We start from the raw sequence: 18441 nt of genomic DNA on the forward strand, positions 1-18441 counted from the left end.
GCAGGTTGATAGCTATGGCCGTGAATAATGAGTCAATTACCAGCCAGCCTCAGGGAAAGCACACTCATTCCTGACTGGCCAGGCTGTGGTAGTCCTCCCCTCCTTGTGCCCTTTCAGACGGAGAACATGAAACAGTTGGAATTCAGAGCACTGCAAAGGGAATTTAGAGAAAACACTGGTGTGCTGAATTTAGCTGCCTTGGATTTATTCTGATTTAATGATTGATTGGTTTTTAAATTGCTTATTTAATCCTAATGACTATGGCTCCCGGGGAGGCCAGATATGAAGAAAAGCATGTGAGGGAAAAGCAGTGGTGTGGAGTGGTTTGGCTGGACAGATCAAAAGACTGTATTATTGTCCAGAGGAACATTGCCTTGGACTCAAAGTGCAATGTGAAAATCACCTCCGACTTTCCGAGTACCCAACCTTGTTACAAGCTTGATTGCTTATCCCCCGTTCTCTTTGCAGCAGGGTGGTTGTAGCTGCCCAGTGTTGCACAGAACGTTTCCCACTTCGGGTTTTCTTTCCTTCCAGCAATGTATTCAGTATCTTGTTGTGACTGAGAATGTGCTCTTGATTTATATTGCTGTTGGCCTCACTGCAGAAGAAGGAGTACTTCGAGGTGTCTGGAAGGATTTGATCTTCGATTCTGACACAGCTTGTGCTGATCTGGGGGAGTGTTTTTTCGTACACAGACACTGCTCTGGCTTTTGGATAGAAGAATTTGAATTTATTTTTTATAAGAGTTTCCCTCAAAAATGAGCTGTCTCCAAATAATTGCTTTTACCTGGAAGGTGTAATCAACATGTGCTTTACCTTGTAAAGTGTAATTTACCTTGGCATCCCAGCTTTCCACTTTTTCAAGGAGTGTGACATTTCTCTCTGGTCTGAATTTAGCTAGACATTGAAGGTGTAGATGGTCTCGTAAGCCTGACCTGTTGGAAGCTTATCTGTTTGGTATCAAAAGGAAATTGAAATTCCATCACTTCAGAATAATGCAATCTCTGAAAACCTTTAAAAAAAACTTTTTCTCATCTTTATTGAAGTTTGACTCAGAAATGCCCAAAGAAATGCTCTTTCAGGGCTCTGTAACCTGTGTGTTCGCGGAAACACTGTGTTAGATTTCCTCATTGTATTATGCCTCACGTGCATTTCAAAGCGCAGAGCGTTAGGGATGAGATGAAAGGGTAGAAAGGACTCTGATGAAAAGCAGAAGCCGAAGAGATGAACAGTTGGGTGGCACGTGCGCATTGCCACCAGGCTCACTCTGGGAAGCAGCATCTGGTCTAATCAGGCTACTGGCCACTTCCAAGTCTGGGCTGTGCCAGCATCTGCCATTTTGACATTATCATATTGAAAAGGAACTTTGTTCTCATCTCATTCTGCCAAGAGATTTATTATTTACTAGATTTAAAAACCAATAAAAATGCCTGTATGCAAGAACACTTTTTGTGTCTTTGTGGGGTCATAATACATAGGCTTGTGAAACTAATTTCAAGGCTTAGGACAGCATTTTTAACTTAAGTTTAATCACAGAGAGGGCATACTTTTCTGAGTCTTTGGTGTTTTAAAGATAAAAACTTCACATTTACAAGAGGGTGAACTTTGAAAGAGTAGAGTTTTTGTTGGAGCTGAGACTGTTATCAGTAATTCAATAACAGCATCAGGAGCTTAGACTTCACTGTATTTCAAAGGAGTTTCATCTGGTGACCTATCAGGTACCCTGGCATTTAATTGGGAATTGATCCGACAACATACATAACCTGTCATTGCAGAATGTCCCTTTTCCGGTCCACTGTGCTTTTCAAGTATTTAAGCCGATTGACTAGTGTAGCAGTGCTGGGTTGGGTGTGCATGATTTTCTTGGTAAATACCAATTTAGGTTTGTTTGACTTAAAAGATATCTTGGAGGATGGAAACTGCTCCCTTTATTGCCGTCAGTGCGCTGGGAAACGGCAGGAGCCACAGGAAGCCGTCCCTTCTGACTCTGATGGAGCTTGAGGCATCTGCCCGTCCCTCAGTAGCTTATCTTGTTTCTGAGTATCACCGTGTCCCTCCACACTACTTACTGTTGTTACCTTGAGAACCGTGGGGAACCTGACTCTAAGATGGAAGAGGTCTAGGAGAATAAATCGATCTCATCCTCACTGTCTGACTCTTGAGATTGTTTGTTATCCCAGCAGTGGCTTTAGCAACCCTGCTAGCACATTACCCACTTCTTGAGCTCTTCTACCTCTGGCATCCAACGCTTGCACTTCGCAACAGAGATTTTGGCCAGAATTTGTTGGTACCGAAGGCAGAGGTCATCTTTCCAATAGTGACTGGTTAGGAATTGCTGATAGGTAGGCTGTAATGGGAGAGATGGTTTCAGAGTATATGGATATGCCCTTTTTTCTTTTTTAAAAGAGAAAATTACTCATTTGATGTGAATTATTATCACAGGGCTCTGTTACCTTAACTTTGTTCTATAACAGTATTTCAGGGTTTGAAAAAAAAAGGAGTCAAAGAGATGGCTCAGTAGTTAAGAACACTGACTTCTCTTCTAGAGGACCCATGTTCAATTATCAGCACCTACATAGTGGCTCTAAATCACCAGTTTTAGAGCTCAAGTCCCAGAGCATCTGATGCCTTTTCTAACCTTCTCAGTCACCAGGCATGCAAAGATGTATAGACCTATGCATAGTCAAAGCACCCATATACACAAATAAACAAAATTTTGTTGTTAATTCTTGAGAAATTTTACTTTTAATAGGGTATTCAGAATCAAACAAGGGGAGTAAGGGAGCATAGTGAGAAAATACTGGACCAAGCGAGACTGAAAACCAGCAGGGCAAACTCCAAATTCTGTAATCCCATGTCTAATATTAAAGCATTTATTAGATGGCTCTTCCCTTCCAGCTTTGTTGACTGCAACACACATTGCTCTCTTGGTTCCACCTCCTGTTAGCAGTTGTCCTTGGCAGGTATCCCATGGCTTTGGCATCTCCAGCATCTTGGGATCTCCAAGACAATCCAGGCTTTACCATTAGAGCTTCATGCAATCTCCTCTCCAGGCCGCCATGCAGTGACTTTTCTTAAAAATGGAGGAAGATTCCACAAGTCAGTTCCTATATCCTTCTTGGCTCTAAATCCAGAACCATGTGTCAGAAGCTGCCAGGTTCTGTGTTGCTTGTGGGGCTAGAACCTGGGCACCTCCTTGAATTACATTTGCACAAGATTTCTGTTGTTGTTTAGGACTATGAAATCCTCAGGACGTTTCCTTTCACAGTTTGCAGAATCAGCTGGGTCAGGTTTAGTTTTGAGGTTATCACTCCCTTTATTCCATTCAGCATCAATCTTTTCTTTAAATTTTTCATCTCCTGGAACACAAGACTTGGCTCCACATTACATTTCCTGGTGCTCTTTTTCCCCCTCAACTAAAGTTCTGTACTTCTCTTTGCCCTGTTTGTTTCTTTTCTTTGTAGATCTGCATAAGAACTAGGATTCTTGAAATCTTATCTGTAAAAGCCATTAATCCTAAACTCTTCAAGTTTAGCCGCAGGAAGAGTTCTAGGACAGGGACAAAATCCAGCCACATTCTTTGCCAGAATATCCCAAAATGGTCTCTAGGCCAGCTGATAATATTCTTCTTTGCTGAAACTGCTTAAGATGGCTCCCCACAGTCCACATCACCCTCAGCACCACTGCCTTACATGCTGCTACTCGGGTTAGCCCATAAACCCCTGCTTAGAAGCATTCAACAGCTTTTCTAGCCCAAAGTCTAAAAATCTTTCATCTTCCTCCAACAAAATAGCATGCTCAGACCTGTCACAGCAATATGCCACTCCCTGGTGCCAACTTCTGTCTTAGTTACTGTTTTGTTGCTGTGAACAGACATCACGACCACTGGAACTCAAAAACAAAACAAAGGAAAGGCTTTAACTGGGGGCTTGTTTATAGCTTCAGGGGGTTGGTTCATTATCATCATGGTAGAAAGCAGACAGGCATGGTGCTAGAGCAGTACCTGAGAGATTTACATCCTGATCTACAGGGAACAGGCAGAAAGAGAAAAACTGGGTCTGGTGTGGGCTTTTGAAACATCAAAGTTCACTCCTAGTGACACAGGTCCTCCAACAAGGCCACACCTACTTTAACAAGGCTACATCTTCTGATCCTTCTCAAGTAATTCCCCTCCCTAGTGACCAAGCATCAAATATATGAAACTATGCAGGCCATCTTCTTTGAAACTATTACAACAGTGTTCCAGCTGGTTCCTCACCAAACTGTGAGCATCACAACAATGGCAGATTTTTATGTCATGCAAGTAACACCTCAAAAGAAATAACTATGGTGGCTCTGCTCTCTGCTATGCTAGGCTTTTACAGACCTATCTCAGGTCACAGATAAAATAATTCCTCCATCTCTGAGACAATTTCATCATAGTCTAGTGAAGGGTATGGCATAGGATTACCCAACTGGGGATGGCTTGATATCTACTATATGACTGTTTTTTAATCCTTTATCATCATCATATATATATATTTCCATATATATATAAAACCATCATACTAATAGTAAAATATTTCTTTTTGTCTTAAGCTATTGCCTCAGTGTAGATGATAGCCAGTTAGGTAGTCATCTCTGATTGTGGTATTCCTTCCACACTTCAGTCTACATTTGTAGCTGTGTTTGGGTCATTTCTTCCATAAATACCACAAATGAAACATGCAAGATCTAGATTTATAATTTCTTACTTGACTTATTCTATTTTGTTCCCCCCACATTTCTGTTGATGGTGTCACAATAGAATTTTCAGTGTCCTAATTTTGAATTAATCTTAAGTTCTTTTCTTATCCTAAGGAAAAGCCAGAACTGTGCAGTGCATGAATGTAACACAGAGATATTGCTTATATATGTATATGTGTGTGTATGTATGTATGTATGTATGTAATTTGTTTTTTCAAGACAGGGTTTCTCTATGTAGTTCTGGCTGTCCTGGAACTCATTCTGTAGATTCATTTGTAGGCTGGCGTCCAATTCAGAGAACCGATTGCCTCTGCCTCCTGAGTGCTGGGATTAAAGGCATGCACCACCACCACCTAGCAAGAGGTATTGCTTATAATTATAAATAGTTAAACATGGACATTGAGGCTGGTCCATCTAAAGACCTATACCATGAGTGGGAGTCCACCCCTGGCACTGTCTGGAGGGCTAGAACCCAGAGACTGGTCGGCCCAGAGTCCTAGGATAGACCCAAACATGTCTAGTGAAAAAAAATCAATGAAATCTTTTCTAATGATATTCTGCTATTCTTTTTTTTTATACTATGCTATTCTTATAGATTGGTGCCTAGCTCATTTGTCATCAGAGAGGCTTCACCTAGCAACTGATGGGAGCAGATGCAAAGACTCATCATCAAATATTAGGGGAGCTCAGGGAATCCTGTGGAAGGGGAGGAAGGATTGTGGGAGCCAGGGGGGTCAAGGACACCAAAAGAAAACCCACAGAATCAGCTGACCCAGGCTCACAGGAGCTCACAGAGACAGAACTGACAACCAGGGGCCTGCATAGGACTGACCTAGGCCCTCTGCACATACATTACAGTTATGTATCTGGGTCTTCATGTGGGACTCTTAACAGTGGGAGCAAGGGCTATCTCTGACTCTGTTGCCTGCTTTCGGGACCCCTTTCTCCTACTGAGCTGCCTTCTCCAGCCTTAATAGGAGAGGAGGTGCCTAGTCTTATTGCATCTCGATTTGCCATGTTTGGTTGATATCCAGTGGAAGACGTGCCCTCTTCTGAAGAGAAAGGAGGAAGTGGTAGGGAGGGAAGGAAGATTGGGGAGAAGGACTGGGGGAGGGGAAACTGTTATTGGGCTAGAAAAAAATGAACAATAAAAAAGAATGGACTTTGATTAAGTAAACTATCTTACATTTAGATAGTGGAGTTCTCTATAACTTAAAATTATGTAGAATGATATTCAATAACATAACAAAACTACTGGCAAACCATAGTATTTATATGTTATATTTTGAGTTTTAGAAGTACATGGATACATAAGAGATGAACAGATAAGCCTCTAAACATTTTATTTAGTTACTCTGCTGTGTAGAGTTAAAGAGATGAGTTTCATATTTTGCTCTTTTTCTCATAATTTTTAAAAAATATACATACATTGCTTTCATATGAGGAAAAATTTCCAAATCTAAGGTAAAATGAGTTAAATAATGTCTTCAATCTTGAGGAAACTGTGCTTCCTTGAACTTTTTAACAATGGTAAGATATAGTGCTGGGTATGTAGCAGACAATATTATCAGATGTTGAAGGAGTATTATCTGTATTTAAGAGTAGTTATGGCTATAAGTAACTCCTACTTACATAGTTCTTTAAGAAGTATTCTTTTTTGAGGGGGAGGGGGACAAAAGATTTTTAGTAAGCACAAAAGAAACAATCTGACTACAGTGACTGTTTTTAATAATTCATAACTTACCATTTCAGAGAATAATGTGGCCAGAAGGGGAGCATGTGGAACTGATTTGTCAGAAAATATATTTACTACTAAAAAATTGACCCATAAAAAGGAATCACATGGTCATCATTTTAGAAATACAGCTGTCATTCCTCATACTTCATCAGAATGCTCAGAAGATGACCAGGTACTTCTATCTTATGTTTATAGAAACAACTTGAAGAAGAGGGTTTTTTTCCTAGGAAAAGAAGCCATTGTAACAGCATTTTGTTGATAATCAATCATTACATGCCAGTGTTTGATAATCCTCAGTTTTTGGTAAAAACTTCTTAGGGATATGCCATGTATAAATGCTTTATAAAATTATATATTTTGTTTTTAACAAGAGAGTTCCATTTTCTACTTCTTTGTATAAACTGGACTTATTTTTTCCTGTCCTAAACTTATCACAGTTAGACTTAAAGTAGAAGCCATTATCTTGCTATTTCTAAGATTTGGATTGTAGATATTAGATGATGTTTCCTAATCATCCTGATGTCGTCAACAGTATTCATCTCTTTGGCTATCATGATTAATTATCAAGGAATGATAATTCATAGTGTTCTCTTTCCAAACCATTGAGTTTTGATTAATTTTTTAAGTCATTTGAATTTCTTTTTTCTGTTTGCAGTGTTTTCTATGTGATATTATGGACAAAATTATACTAGATTTTGGTTTTATAAAGGTCAGAAGTCTCCATGATAGAAATATAGCAGAGAGGTTTACAATTCGTTTTCTTAGCGCTTGCTTCTAGTGATGCCTATGAGAGATGAGAGGCTTTCCATAAATGATTCACATTCTACAGTGATGATTGAGATCATATTAAATATAGGGAGGCCTAGAATTTTTATATTGCCCTGTCCTCTTGTAGCTTGACAACATTGTAGTAGCAGTCTCTGATTTGTGTATCAGAGGTTCATTGCCGGGAGGACTTCGGAGGTGGAGCAGCTGTCTGTTTTGTGCACGAGCTGGAGTTAAGCCTGTGCTCACCTGCTAGATGTTGGATGAGCCTAGGGTACCAGAATTACACTTAGACTTGCTGAAATCTATTCCTGCACCATGACTGTAGCTTAGAGAATCTTTCAGATCATGCTAGGAATAGAAACTCTTATTTCCTGACTGTGTGTCCTTACTGTGCTTTCAGATAGTGATTGATGAAGGCCAGCAAGTTGGCAGCTCCCTTCAAGGTGACATGACCCAGGCTGGAAAGGTCAAGGTAAGGCCAGATTCAGTTATCTGCCTTGGAATGACCACACACAAACAAATGAACTGAATTTGCAACTTGTCTGTTACTTTGTGATGTCTCCCCATGACCATGGCGACTTGGAAAGAAAGAGTATAGATAAAAGTCTGTCGTGGCGGGGAGGCACAGTAACAAGCAGCAGGCAGCAGGAAGCCAAGAAGTCACATCTTCAGCAACAAGCTGGAAGCAGAGAGTGAACTAGAAGCAGGCAAGGCTTTTTAGTCACAAAGCCCACCTCCAGTGACAGACTCCTTCCAGCAAGGCTTTGCCTCCTAAACCTAGCAAGCAGCATCAACAACTGTCATCAAGTATTCAGTTACTAGAGCCTACGGGAGACAGCTCTTATTCAAACTACTGTACAAACCAATAGACAAACGTTAGACTCTTGCTTTTCTTTGCACAAACCTGAAGATTCACCAGATTTTAGTCTTGAAAGGTTCTCTCTCTCTCTCTCTCTCTCTCTCTCTCTCTCTCTCTCTTAAATTGGTGTTGGAACATCTTAAGCTGTGCTTGACTGGCTTTTGGATCTTTTTTTCCTTAAGGTTTAACAAATGGGAAGGGATTTTTAGCATACTCATTAAGAAGATAGATGCTACAATGTAACTAATTCTCAAATTTTAATATTGTCACATGGAAGGTGAATTTTGCTTTTGCATTTGCCCGCCGAGTAATAGTTATTGTCACCAGGTTAGAGGCATAGAAGCTACCGTTTTCGCTTTCTGTGGGGTCAGCACGGTCCATAATCAGCTCAGGACAGAAAGACACAGTTTGCCTTGAATGCAGTTAAGGAATCTCAGTTTGTAACTTTAAGGTATTTTTTTATGTCTATGTTTAGGTTATGAGCATAAAACGAATAGCAACCTTGTGTCTTTTTTCCATGCCATGTGCCAACATTTTCTTATTTACACGCTTTGATAGTCCCCTGAAATGCCTCATTGTCACTGTGCAGTGGGAAGCGGTGTTCCATGTGGAATAGTTCTTTATTAAAATGCAGCTATTGGGTCTGGGAAGGTCATATGCTGTGCTTTTTACCTTTGAAGTAATTCTCACTATTATTTGCCTGAAAGAGAGAACACTTGATATTTTGCCCTGCTCACCTCTCCTGTGATTTCCCCGGCAGCATGATTTTGTTTTGAATGGACTTTTCCTTCCTGCTCTCCTTAGCCTCCTCTGTCTGGTCTCCAGAGTGCTGTCAGAGAGCTTGTTGTGCGGAAGGGTGGTGGCCCACCACCTCCATCACTGGTGTCTTCAGAAGCAGTAACACACAAACCCCGGGCCCTCTGTCTCCTCTGATAGTAGTGTTAAACATTTTGGGAAGAAAATTTAGAACAGAGTCACTCACAAGAAACCCCAGCTTGTTTTCTCTTTCTCTGTAGAGAACAGGCTGTGGCGTTTTAAAACCTTGGGCTTGCAAATGTTGTGCTCCTACAGGTGGGAAAGCATATGCGTACAAGGGCTTGACCTTGAGAGGTCACAGGAAAGAGGTCTAACCTGCAGCTGTGTGCATGGGTCCCTGACTACATCACCTTTCTTTGTGTCTAATATATGCAAGATAATCTCAATCTTCTTGCAGGTAGACAACTTCTTGGGCTTAGAAGATTTGGACATGGAGGAAGAGAGTGAGCCCCAGATGAACAAGGGTATGTGCTCTCTCTCTTTTTCATACTGTGTAACCGCTTTCTAGAAACTTCAAGTGATTTCTGTTGCTTTGTTATTTTTGGCAATCCTTACCTTACCTCCCTTGATGTAAGAAAAGCTGAAGTTGTGAAATTTTTTTTTGAAAAGTAAAGACTTTTACTCAGTTTTTAAAGCCCTTTATTTATTCATTCATTTATTTAATTTTTTAAAAGCCCTTTGAAACTTACAAAACCTTTGTTTTAAGTGAAATAGAGCTGTCCCTTTCCTTCCCCCCAAATTTGGAATAAATTAAACTGTTAAATAACTGTGTCACAAGGACATGTGCTCCACTATGTTCATAGCAGCATTGTTTGTCATAGCCAGAACCTGGAAACAACCTAAATGCCCCTCGACTGAAGAATGGATAAGGAAAATGTGGTGCATTTACATAATGGAGTACTACATAGCAGGAAAAAATAATGATATCTTGAAATTTGGAGGCAAATGGATGGAGCTAGAAAACATCATATTGAGTGAAGTAATCCAGACCCACAAAGACAAATATCATATGTACTCACTCATAAGTGGCTTTTAGACATAAAGCTAAGAAAACCAGCCTACTAATCACAATCCCAGAAAACCTAGACAACAAAGAGGACCCCAAGAGACACATAAATGGATCTAATCTACATGGGAAGTAGAAAAAGACAGGAGAAAGTGGGAAGTACACTTGAACGCACTGACACAGGAGACCACTTCCTAAATAGAACCCCAGCAACACAGACACTGAGAGAAATAATTAATAAATGGGACCTCCTGAAACTGAAAAGCTTCTGTAAAGCAAAGGACATGGTCAACAAGACAAAAGACAAGCCTACAGAATGGGTAAAGATCTTCACCAACCTCACATCAGACAGAGGTCTGATTTCCAAAATATACAGAGCACTCAAGAAATTGATCATCTAAAGAACGCATAATCCAATAAAAAAAATGGAGTACAGACCTAAACAGAACTCTCAACAGAGGAATCTAATGTGGCTGAATAACACTTAAGGAAATGTTCAACATCCCTAGTCATCAGTGAAATGCACTGCGTTTTTAGCCATTCTGCTATTGTTTGAGCTGACACTTTGAGACTACTGGTTCTTGTCTATACAAAACATTTACAAGATAAAATCAGTGTTATAGATGGGCAGGAGAGTGCCTGTATTGGGCATTATTGTGGTACAGTTTCTCACTTCCTGCTCGCAGTGAGAAGGTCTGTACTTGTCACCAGTCGTGTGGCTTGGTGTTCTTTTGCTCTTCCCAATACACATTGGATAGCTGAGGAGAATCTCTGTGAGTGGTGGTATTTGGCAATTTTTATATCCTTTAGCATCTGACAGCAGTGAGCTGCAGTCACAGACAGGAGGGAGCAGCAGCATGTAGCATCCTCTAGAATTGTAACTCTCCTGATGGCTCTGATGAGTGGGTCCCTTTGCTCCACTTGTTGGTTCAGCCATTCTTGTATGGGCCTAGGGTACCAGGACTTTTAGTTTTATAAGTGTAGGCCCAGGCAGGGCCAGTTTTGTATCTCCAGGGCTGAAGGTATCCAAGAGCCTTGGCCCTCCAGGCTTCAAAGCTCTATAGGGCTCTTCCAGTGAGACTGACAATGTTTTGCTGGAGAGTGGATGTACTTCAGGAGCTGCTCATTGTGCAGCTATTGTGGATTTTTCTCAAGCTGTCTGTAGAGGGTTGAGAACAGCCCGTAAAAGCATCAGTGCAGTCCGCCTGACTGTGTTCAAGTCAAATGGTGAATGCTGCCGGTGTAACATGGGATAACAGCAGTTAATTAGGGAGTCACATTGTCCCATACCCAACATCTTTCTTTACAGGAAGATGATCAGGATTGCTTACAAGAACCTAGAAAGTGTATCACTAATGCTAATAGTTAATTTGTTTAACAGTGCTAAACACCAGGCAAGTATATCAGGGAGAGATGATAAGCTAATAAACCAATGTGGCTAGCAAATTTAATATTTTTTTACATCAACTTTTACTATTTTTTGTGACATTGCTTTTTTAAAAACATTTTTCAAGTATGCTATTCAGTTACCAGGTTTATTACTTTCTTTTAAAAGAATGAATAAAAAGATCTCACTAGTATCATGTTTCCAGAAACTAGATAGCAGGAGGTCTTCCATTTGTATATAAACAGTTACTGAGGCTGAACCAAGTCTCAGTGGACTTGAATGAAGTAGTTAAGACTGTCTCTTGTGTGAAATGATGTGTGAATTGATGGCTGACAGTCGGTTCAGTCTGCAGTGATCTATTCTAATCACCAAAATGCCACCAGGGGGGTCCCAATTTTCATAATGTACAATCTGGGTCACTTGAAAGGAAGAAAAAAATTAAATACTTTGTGCCAAGGTGAATTTCATTGTGTGGCCTAATTTGTAGTGCACTTCAGGAATGTAAGCAGAAGGCAAATATTTATATCAGATGGGAAATGTGACATTTTTAAATAGGCAAGTTGCTCTTATAATTTTGGCAGCTGGGAAGTTTACTGATTAGATTCTGTTGTTACTGTTTAAGCAACAGATTTGCCTGGGGCAACAAATGGTTTTTTCTACCACTGACTTTGTTTGTTCACTATATTCACCTTCACAAATATTCTTCAAGATTCAAGAGCACGGTTCTTTTCCAGTGTGTGCCTGTGATTTTGGCAATCAAGGAGTAAAGTTTAGAGTCCAGTTTTTGGCAGAATCAACACGATGTACTGATATGAGTAGCCCAGGTGCTATAAGGCTTGGTATTCTCTGTTCATTTGATAACATGTTAGTGTCGTAGTGTTCAAATCCACTGGAGAAATCAGAGAGTTAGACTCAATTCAAATTTAGAGTAAATGAATTTATTCTTAAAAAAAACTATTTATTGATTCTTTGTGGATTTCACATCATCATTCCTACCCTATTCATTTCCCTGTCCCTTTGTATCTGCCCTCTGCCCTTGCAGCCCCTCCCCAGTAAAATAAAATTTAAAAGAAAAAAAAATCTCACCACGGAAGCTGTGATGTGACAGAGTGAGCCACACAGTGTACCCTTTAGTCCATACATCTTTACTTGCAAGTGTTCGTTACAGTGAGTCATTGGCCTGGTTCAAGGCCTCTGGCTTCTGCTACACTATCAATACTAGGCCCTCACTTTTCTTGAATATCCTGTTGTTGCCCTGTGTCACTGAGATGCTGCAGCTTTGAGTCTGCAGGATCAGCCCCTTCATGAGCTCCCACGATTCATAGACGGGGTGGATGTTGGGTTGCGCCAACTGTTAGCCCTGGTTCTGGGCCTGGATGGTAACTGGTTGGTCAGCCTTCCCGTTCTCTTTGGTCCTCACCACCAGGGTTAACACTCCAGCACTGCCCCTGCTAGCTCACCTAGTGCAGCAGGCAGCAAGGGGCGGGCCTGTTCTCCTGCTCTCATGCCATCTTTACCCACACCCATGCTACCAGGGTCAGCTGAGTTGCCCAGGTGAAGTGCAGGATCCACTCTCCCTAATGCTGCTGCTGGTGAGGGGCAGGGCCAGCTCTCCTGCCCTCATGCTCCTGAGGCCAGTTCTCGTGCCTTCCATAGGTGGCCAGTGTTGACAGAAGTTTCTGTCATACCTGGTCCCACAGCCATTCAGTCCTAAGAAACACACAGAGGCTTATATCAATTATAAACTGGTTGGCTTGTTAGCTCAGGCTTTTTATTAACTAACTCTTATATCTTAGTCCATAATTCTTGTCTGTGTTAGCCACAAGGCTTTGTACCTTTTATCAGTGAGGCATTCTTATCTTGCTTCCTCTGTGTTTGGGTGACGATTGCAGACTGAGCCTTTCCTCTTCACAGAATTCTCCTATTCTGGTCACCCTGCCTCTACTTCCTGCCTGGCTACTAGCCAATCAGCATTTTATTAAACTAATACAAGTGACAAATCTTTACAAGGTACAAGACCATTGTCCCACAGTAGGTAAAAGGAGTGGTGGGGATCATCTTTCCCCTGCTCATACCGCCACATGGCAGATGGGAGGGTGGGGCCATTTCTCCCACTATCATTCCGTCAGGGTCAGCTTACCTGTGCCTGCCGACAGGGTCCGCTCTAGTGTGCTGCTCAGACAAGATGTAGAGCCTGCTCTCCTATGTGCTGCAATTGATGGGGGCGGAGCTAGCTCGCCTACTCTTGTGACCCTGGGGCCTCTCTCTTGCCTGCCACAGGTGACAGGGGATGGGGGTAGGATGGGGAGGGCATCTTTCCCTCACCCATGTTACCACATGGCGGATGAGTGGGGGCAGGGTGAGATCTCCTGCACCCATACCCATAGGACAGCTCCTCTGTGCCCCTGGCAGCAGGGTCAGGTCTACTGTGCTACCTGGACAAGGTGCAGGGCCTGCTCTCCCCAGTGCTGCAGCCAGTGAGGGGCAGGATCAGCTCTCCCACTCTCGTGGCCCCATGGCCAGCTTTCCTGCCTACAGGAGGTAGCGAGGGGCAAGGCACCTGGGGGTGAGGGTGCCATCACTCCCTCATCCCCACCAGTGTAGCAGATAGTGGGGCTAGCTCTCCCACTCCCATGCCTTCAGGGCCTGCTCACCCACACCCCTGCCAATCAGCTCTTCTGTGCTGCCCAGGTGAGGTGCAGGGCTTGCTGGTCTGAGAGGCTGCAGCTGGTGAGGGGTAGGACCAGAGTCCTACTCTCAAGACCCTGGGGCCAGCTCTCCTGCCTAGCAGAAGGACTGCTACCTTATACTATTCTAGAAGTGGTGGTTAAGGGGGTGTGGGTAAGGGCAGATATCAGAAAGGCATGCGTTACAAACAGCATAGAATTCACAACTGGGCAAGAAAACTGTTTTTGTTTCCCTCAGTTGTCCTTTTCTTCTCTCTCTATAGTAATAAAAGATCATTTCACCCCCCCTTTCCATAGCAATAAGGTTTTACAGAAGCAAAGGCAGCTGTTAATACCTCACAGCCCATTATCCTATTCTAGCTCACCTGCAGGCCACTAGGATCTTCCAGGCATTCCAGAGCAAAGGCCAATGGCCCTTAAGGGATGCCTGGTTCCATATTAAGTTTCTTTAGTCATCACAGGGGACCTATGTAAATTATTACTCAGGTCTGAGCACTCTAATGGCTGGAATAGAGTAGTTCATTTCTGGGCAGGAAAAAACACAGTGCCATCAGGTGAGGGCTGGCTGTCACCTCTTTACAATTAGCACCTTTACCTCTTTTGAATTTAAGATAGGATAGTTAACCTGGTGACTGCCCTGCCTCGGACAAGATGGCTCAAATTGCTATACAACACAATTATAATTTGGGATAGCTGCAGTCATTGCATTGGGGTCAGCAGAGTAGGAATAATGTTCATTTTTCCTTTGGTCTCTCAGTTTCCATGTAGCTGGCTTGAGAGACTGGGCTTTGGAGGTGCAGTTCTTGTAATCACACATATGTAGACTGTAGGAGTGGGTGTATTTACACTGTGTTAGGTGAGAGTGGGCCCTGATTCCTGCTTAACAATTGCAGCCCTGTTTGATTTTTTTTAAAAATAAAAAATGATTTATTTTTATCGAGCTTATAATTACTCCTTTTCCTTTTTCCAAAAAGTCCCATACACCCTCCCTTGCTGTCTTTCAAGCTCATGTCCTTCTTTTTATTCCTTATTGTTACACACACACACACACACACACACACACACACACACACACACACACACACGTCCACTTTGGCATGTCTATTGTTGTCCTTGTTCAGTTCATGTTTAGGAAGTTATGTTGCTGAGACTTTATGGCTGTAGCTTCTGACATTATCGGCAGACACAGTCACACTTAAAATCTCAGGTCCTCTGGCTCTTGCAATCTGTCTGTGTCCTCTACTGCAGTATTCCCTGTGCCCTAGGTGTGTGAATGCTTTGTAGAAGTGAGGTGTAGCTTCATTGGTTGTGGTTTTCTGTAATGGTCTCCATCTGTTTCTGCACCACCTTTACCCCAACACATCTTGTAGACAGGACTCATTGTAGGTTGAAGGTTATGCAGCTGGTTGGTGTCCCAGTCCCTCCACTAGAAATCTTTCCTGGTTACAGGAGATAGCCAGTTCAGCCTATGAATCCACTTTTAGTAGGAGTCTTAGCTAGGGTCATTGTTACAGATCCCTGGGAGTTTCCATTGCACTAAGTTTCTACCTCACCCTTAAATGTCCCCCCTTTCCCAATCATGTCTCTTCCAGTACTCTCCCTCATATCCCAACCTGATCTTTGCTCTTCCCATCCCCATCCACCTCCATCCCACCCACAAAATATATTCTATTTACCTTTCCCAGGGATATCCAAGTGTCCCCACCTTGATCCCTCCTTGTTTAGCTTCTCTGGGTCTCTGGGTTGTTGCATGGTTCTCCTTTAGGTAACGGCTAATATCCACTTATGAGTAAGTACATATGATGTTTGTCTTTCTTGGTCTGGGTTACCTCACTCAGAATGATTTTTTTAGTTCCATCCATTTGCCTGTGAATTTCATGATGTCTTTTGTTTTTATAAGTTTAGTAATAATCCATTGTGTAAATGTACCACATTTTCTTTATCCATTCTTCAGTTGAGGGACATCTAGGTTGACGAGAGATACTATTCTGTAATTCTCTTTCTTTGTTGAGTCTGTGGAGTTTGGGTATCAGGGTGACTGTAGCCTCATAAAATGAATTTGGAACATTTCTTCGGATTCTGTTTTGTGGGATAATTTGAAGAGTATTGGTATTAGCTCTTCTTTGAAAGTTTAGTAGAATTCCGTGCTAAAACTGTCTAGCCCTGGATGATTTTTGGTTGGGAGATGTTTTTGTTTATTTATGTAACATGAGGGGCCGGCTTGTTAGAATTTCTGTCCCGCCCAGTACCGAACAACTGGCAAGCCCAAAGAAAATCACTCACAAGACTTCATAAGATTATAAACTGATTGGCCCATTAGTTCAGGCTTCTTATTAGTCCTTGTAACTTATATTAATCCATTATCATTATCTATGTTAGCCATAATGGCTCAGTACCTTTTCCAGCGTGACAGCTTGCATGTTGCCTCTTCAGTGGTCTGCGCAGGAATGGCTGAGGAACCTCTCTGCTTCCCAGAATTCTCCTGTTCTCATTGCATCACCTCTACTTCCTGTCTGGTTTTCCCGCCTATACTGCCTGCCTGGTCAATCAGCGTTTTATTAAAATATGATTGACAGAATACAGACAATTCTCCCGCATCATATTTATTTTTCAAGACAGGGTTCCTCTGTGTTACAGCTCTGGCTGTCCTGGAACTCATTCTGCAAACCATGCTGGCTTTGAATTCACTTAGATTCGCCTGCCTCTACCTCCCAAGTGCTGGGATTAAAGGTGTGTGCTAGCACTGCCCCATGGTTAGGAGACTTTTAATGACTGCTTCTGTTTCCTTAGGGATTATATGTCTATTTAAATTATTTATAACGTTGGTAAGTGTATCTATCAAGAAATTTGACTATTTCTTTTAGGTATTCTAATTTTGTGGAGTACAGGTTTTTGAAGCATGACCTAATGTTTGCTTGAATTTCCTCAGTATCTGTTATTATGTTCCCCTTTTTGTTTCTGATTTTGTTAATTTGGATATTTTCTCTCTGCCTTTTAGTTAGTTTGGACAAGGGTTTGTCTATCTTGTTGATTTTTCTCAAAGAACAACTCTTGTTTTATTGAATATTTGTATTGTTCTCTTTGTTTCTATTTTGTTGATTTCAAACCTCGGTTTGATTATTTCCTGCCACTTACTCCATTTGAGTGCCTTTGCTTCTTTTTGTTCTAGAGCATTCATGGGTGCTGTTCCATTGCTAGTATGAGATCTCTCCAAATTCTTTATGCAGGCACTTTGTGCTATGAATTTTCCTCTTAGCACAGCCTTCATTGCGTCCCATAAGTTTGGGTATGTTGTGCTTTCATTTTCATTGAATTCTAAGAAGTCTTTCATTTCTTCTTTACTTCTGCCTTGACCCAGGAGTCATTCAGTCTAGAGTTGTTCAGTTCCTACTGAGTTTGTAGGCTTTCTGTTGTTTCTGTTGTTATTGAAATCCAGCTTTAAATCAGTGGCGGTCTGATAGGAGGTAGTGGCTTATTTCAGTTTTCTTGTATCTGTGGGACTTGCTTTGTTACCGAGTATGTGGTCAGTTTTGGAGAATGTTTCCTCAAGTTTTTGTTAGATCTTCTGTAGACAGAATAACTGTTAGATCCATTTGACTCATAAGCTCTATTAACTCCATTATTTCTCTGTTAGTTTATGTCTGAGTGATCTGTCCATTGGTGAGAGTGGGGTATTGAAGTCTCCCACCATTAATGTGTGATGGCAATATGTGATTTAAGCTTTGTAATGTTTCTTTTACAAATATGAGTGTTCTTGCATTTTTGGACTAGATGCTGAGAATTGAAAAGTCACCTTGGTGGATTTTCTCCTTTGATGAGAATGAAGTATCTTTTCTAGTCTCTTTTGATTCATTTTGATTTGAAGTCTATTTTTTATACATTAGAATAGCCATACCAGCTTGCTTCTTGGGACCATTTGCTTAGAAAATCTTTTTCCAACATTTTACTCTGAGGTAATATCTATCTTTGGTTTTAGGTTTGTTTCTTGTATACAGCAGAAGGATGGACCTTGTTTTAGCATCAATTCTGTTAGTCTGTGTCTTTTTATTGGGGAAATGAATCCATTGATATTGAGGGATAGCAATACCAATGATTGTTAATTCCTATTATTTTGTTGTAGTTGTTGATAGTGTGTGTGTGTGTGTGTGTGTGTTTCATTTCTTTGGGTTATGCTGGTGTGAGATTATTGCCTGTGTTTTCAAGAGTGTAGTTAACTTCCTTAGGTTGGAGTTTTCCTTCTAGTACCTCTGTAGGCTGAATTTGTCGATAGATACCGTTTAAATTTGACTTTATCATGGAATATTTTGTTTTCTCAGACTATGGGTGATTGAAAGTTTTGCTGTGAATAGTAGTCTGGACTGGCATATTTGATTTCTTGGAGTCTACAGGACATCTTTCCAGGCCCTTCTGACTTCTCCCCTGAGAAGTCAGGTATAATTCTAATAGGCCTACCTC

General features: G+C 41.5%; 1 protein-coding gene across 3 annotated transcripts in view; it reads left to right on the plus strand.

The window, feature by feature from the left end:
• Nucleotides 1-18441, plus strand: part of Iftap (intraflagellar transport associated protein) — a 72124-nt gene that overhangs the window by 36580 nt on the left and 17103 nt on the right. For all 3 annotated transcript variants that reach the window (XM_048443605.3, XM_085696661.2, XM_048443606.3), the window contains exons 3-5: nt 6478-6635; nt 7632-7703; nt 9304-9370. In XM_048443605.3, the coding sequence (XP_048299562.3) occupies nt 6478-6635; nt 7632-7703; nt 9304-9370 (297 nt within the window). The remainder of the gene's footprint in view (nt 1-6477; nt 6636-7631; nt 7704-9303; nt 9371-18441) is intronic.

Source organism: Myodes glareolus, chromosome 10, assembly GCF_982192425.1.
Source record: "Myodes glareolus chromosome 10, mMyoGla1.1, whole genome shotgun sequence".
In the NCBI taxonomy this organism is placed as follows: Eukaryota; Metazoa; Chordata; class Mammalia; order Rodentia; family Cricetidae; genus Myodes; species Myodes glareolus.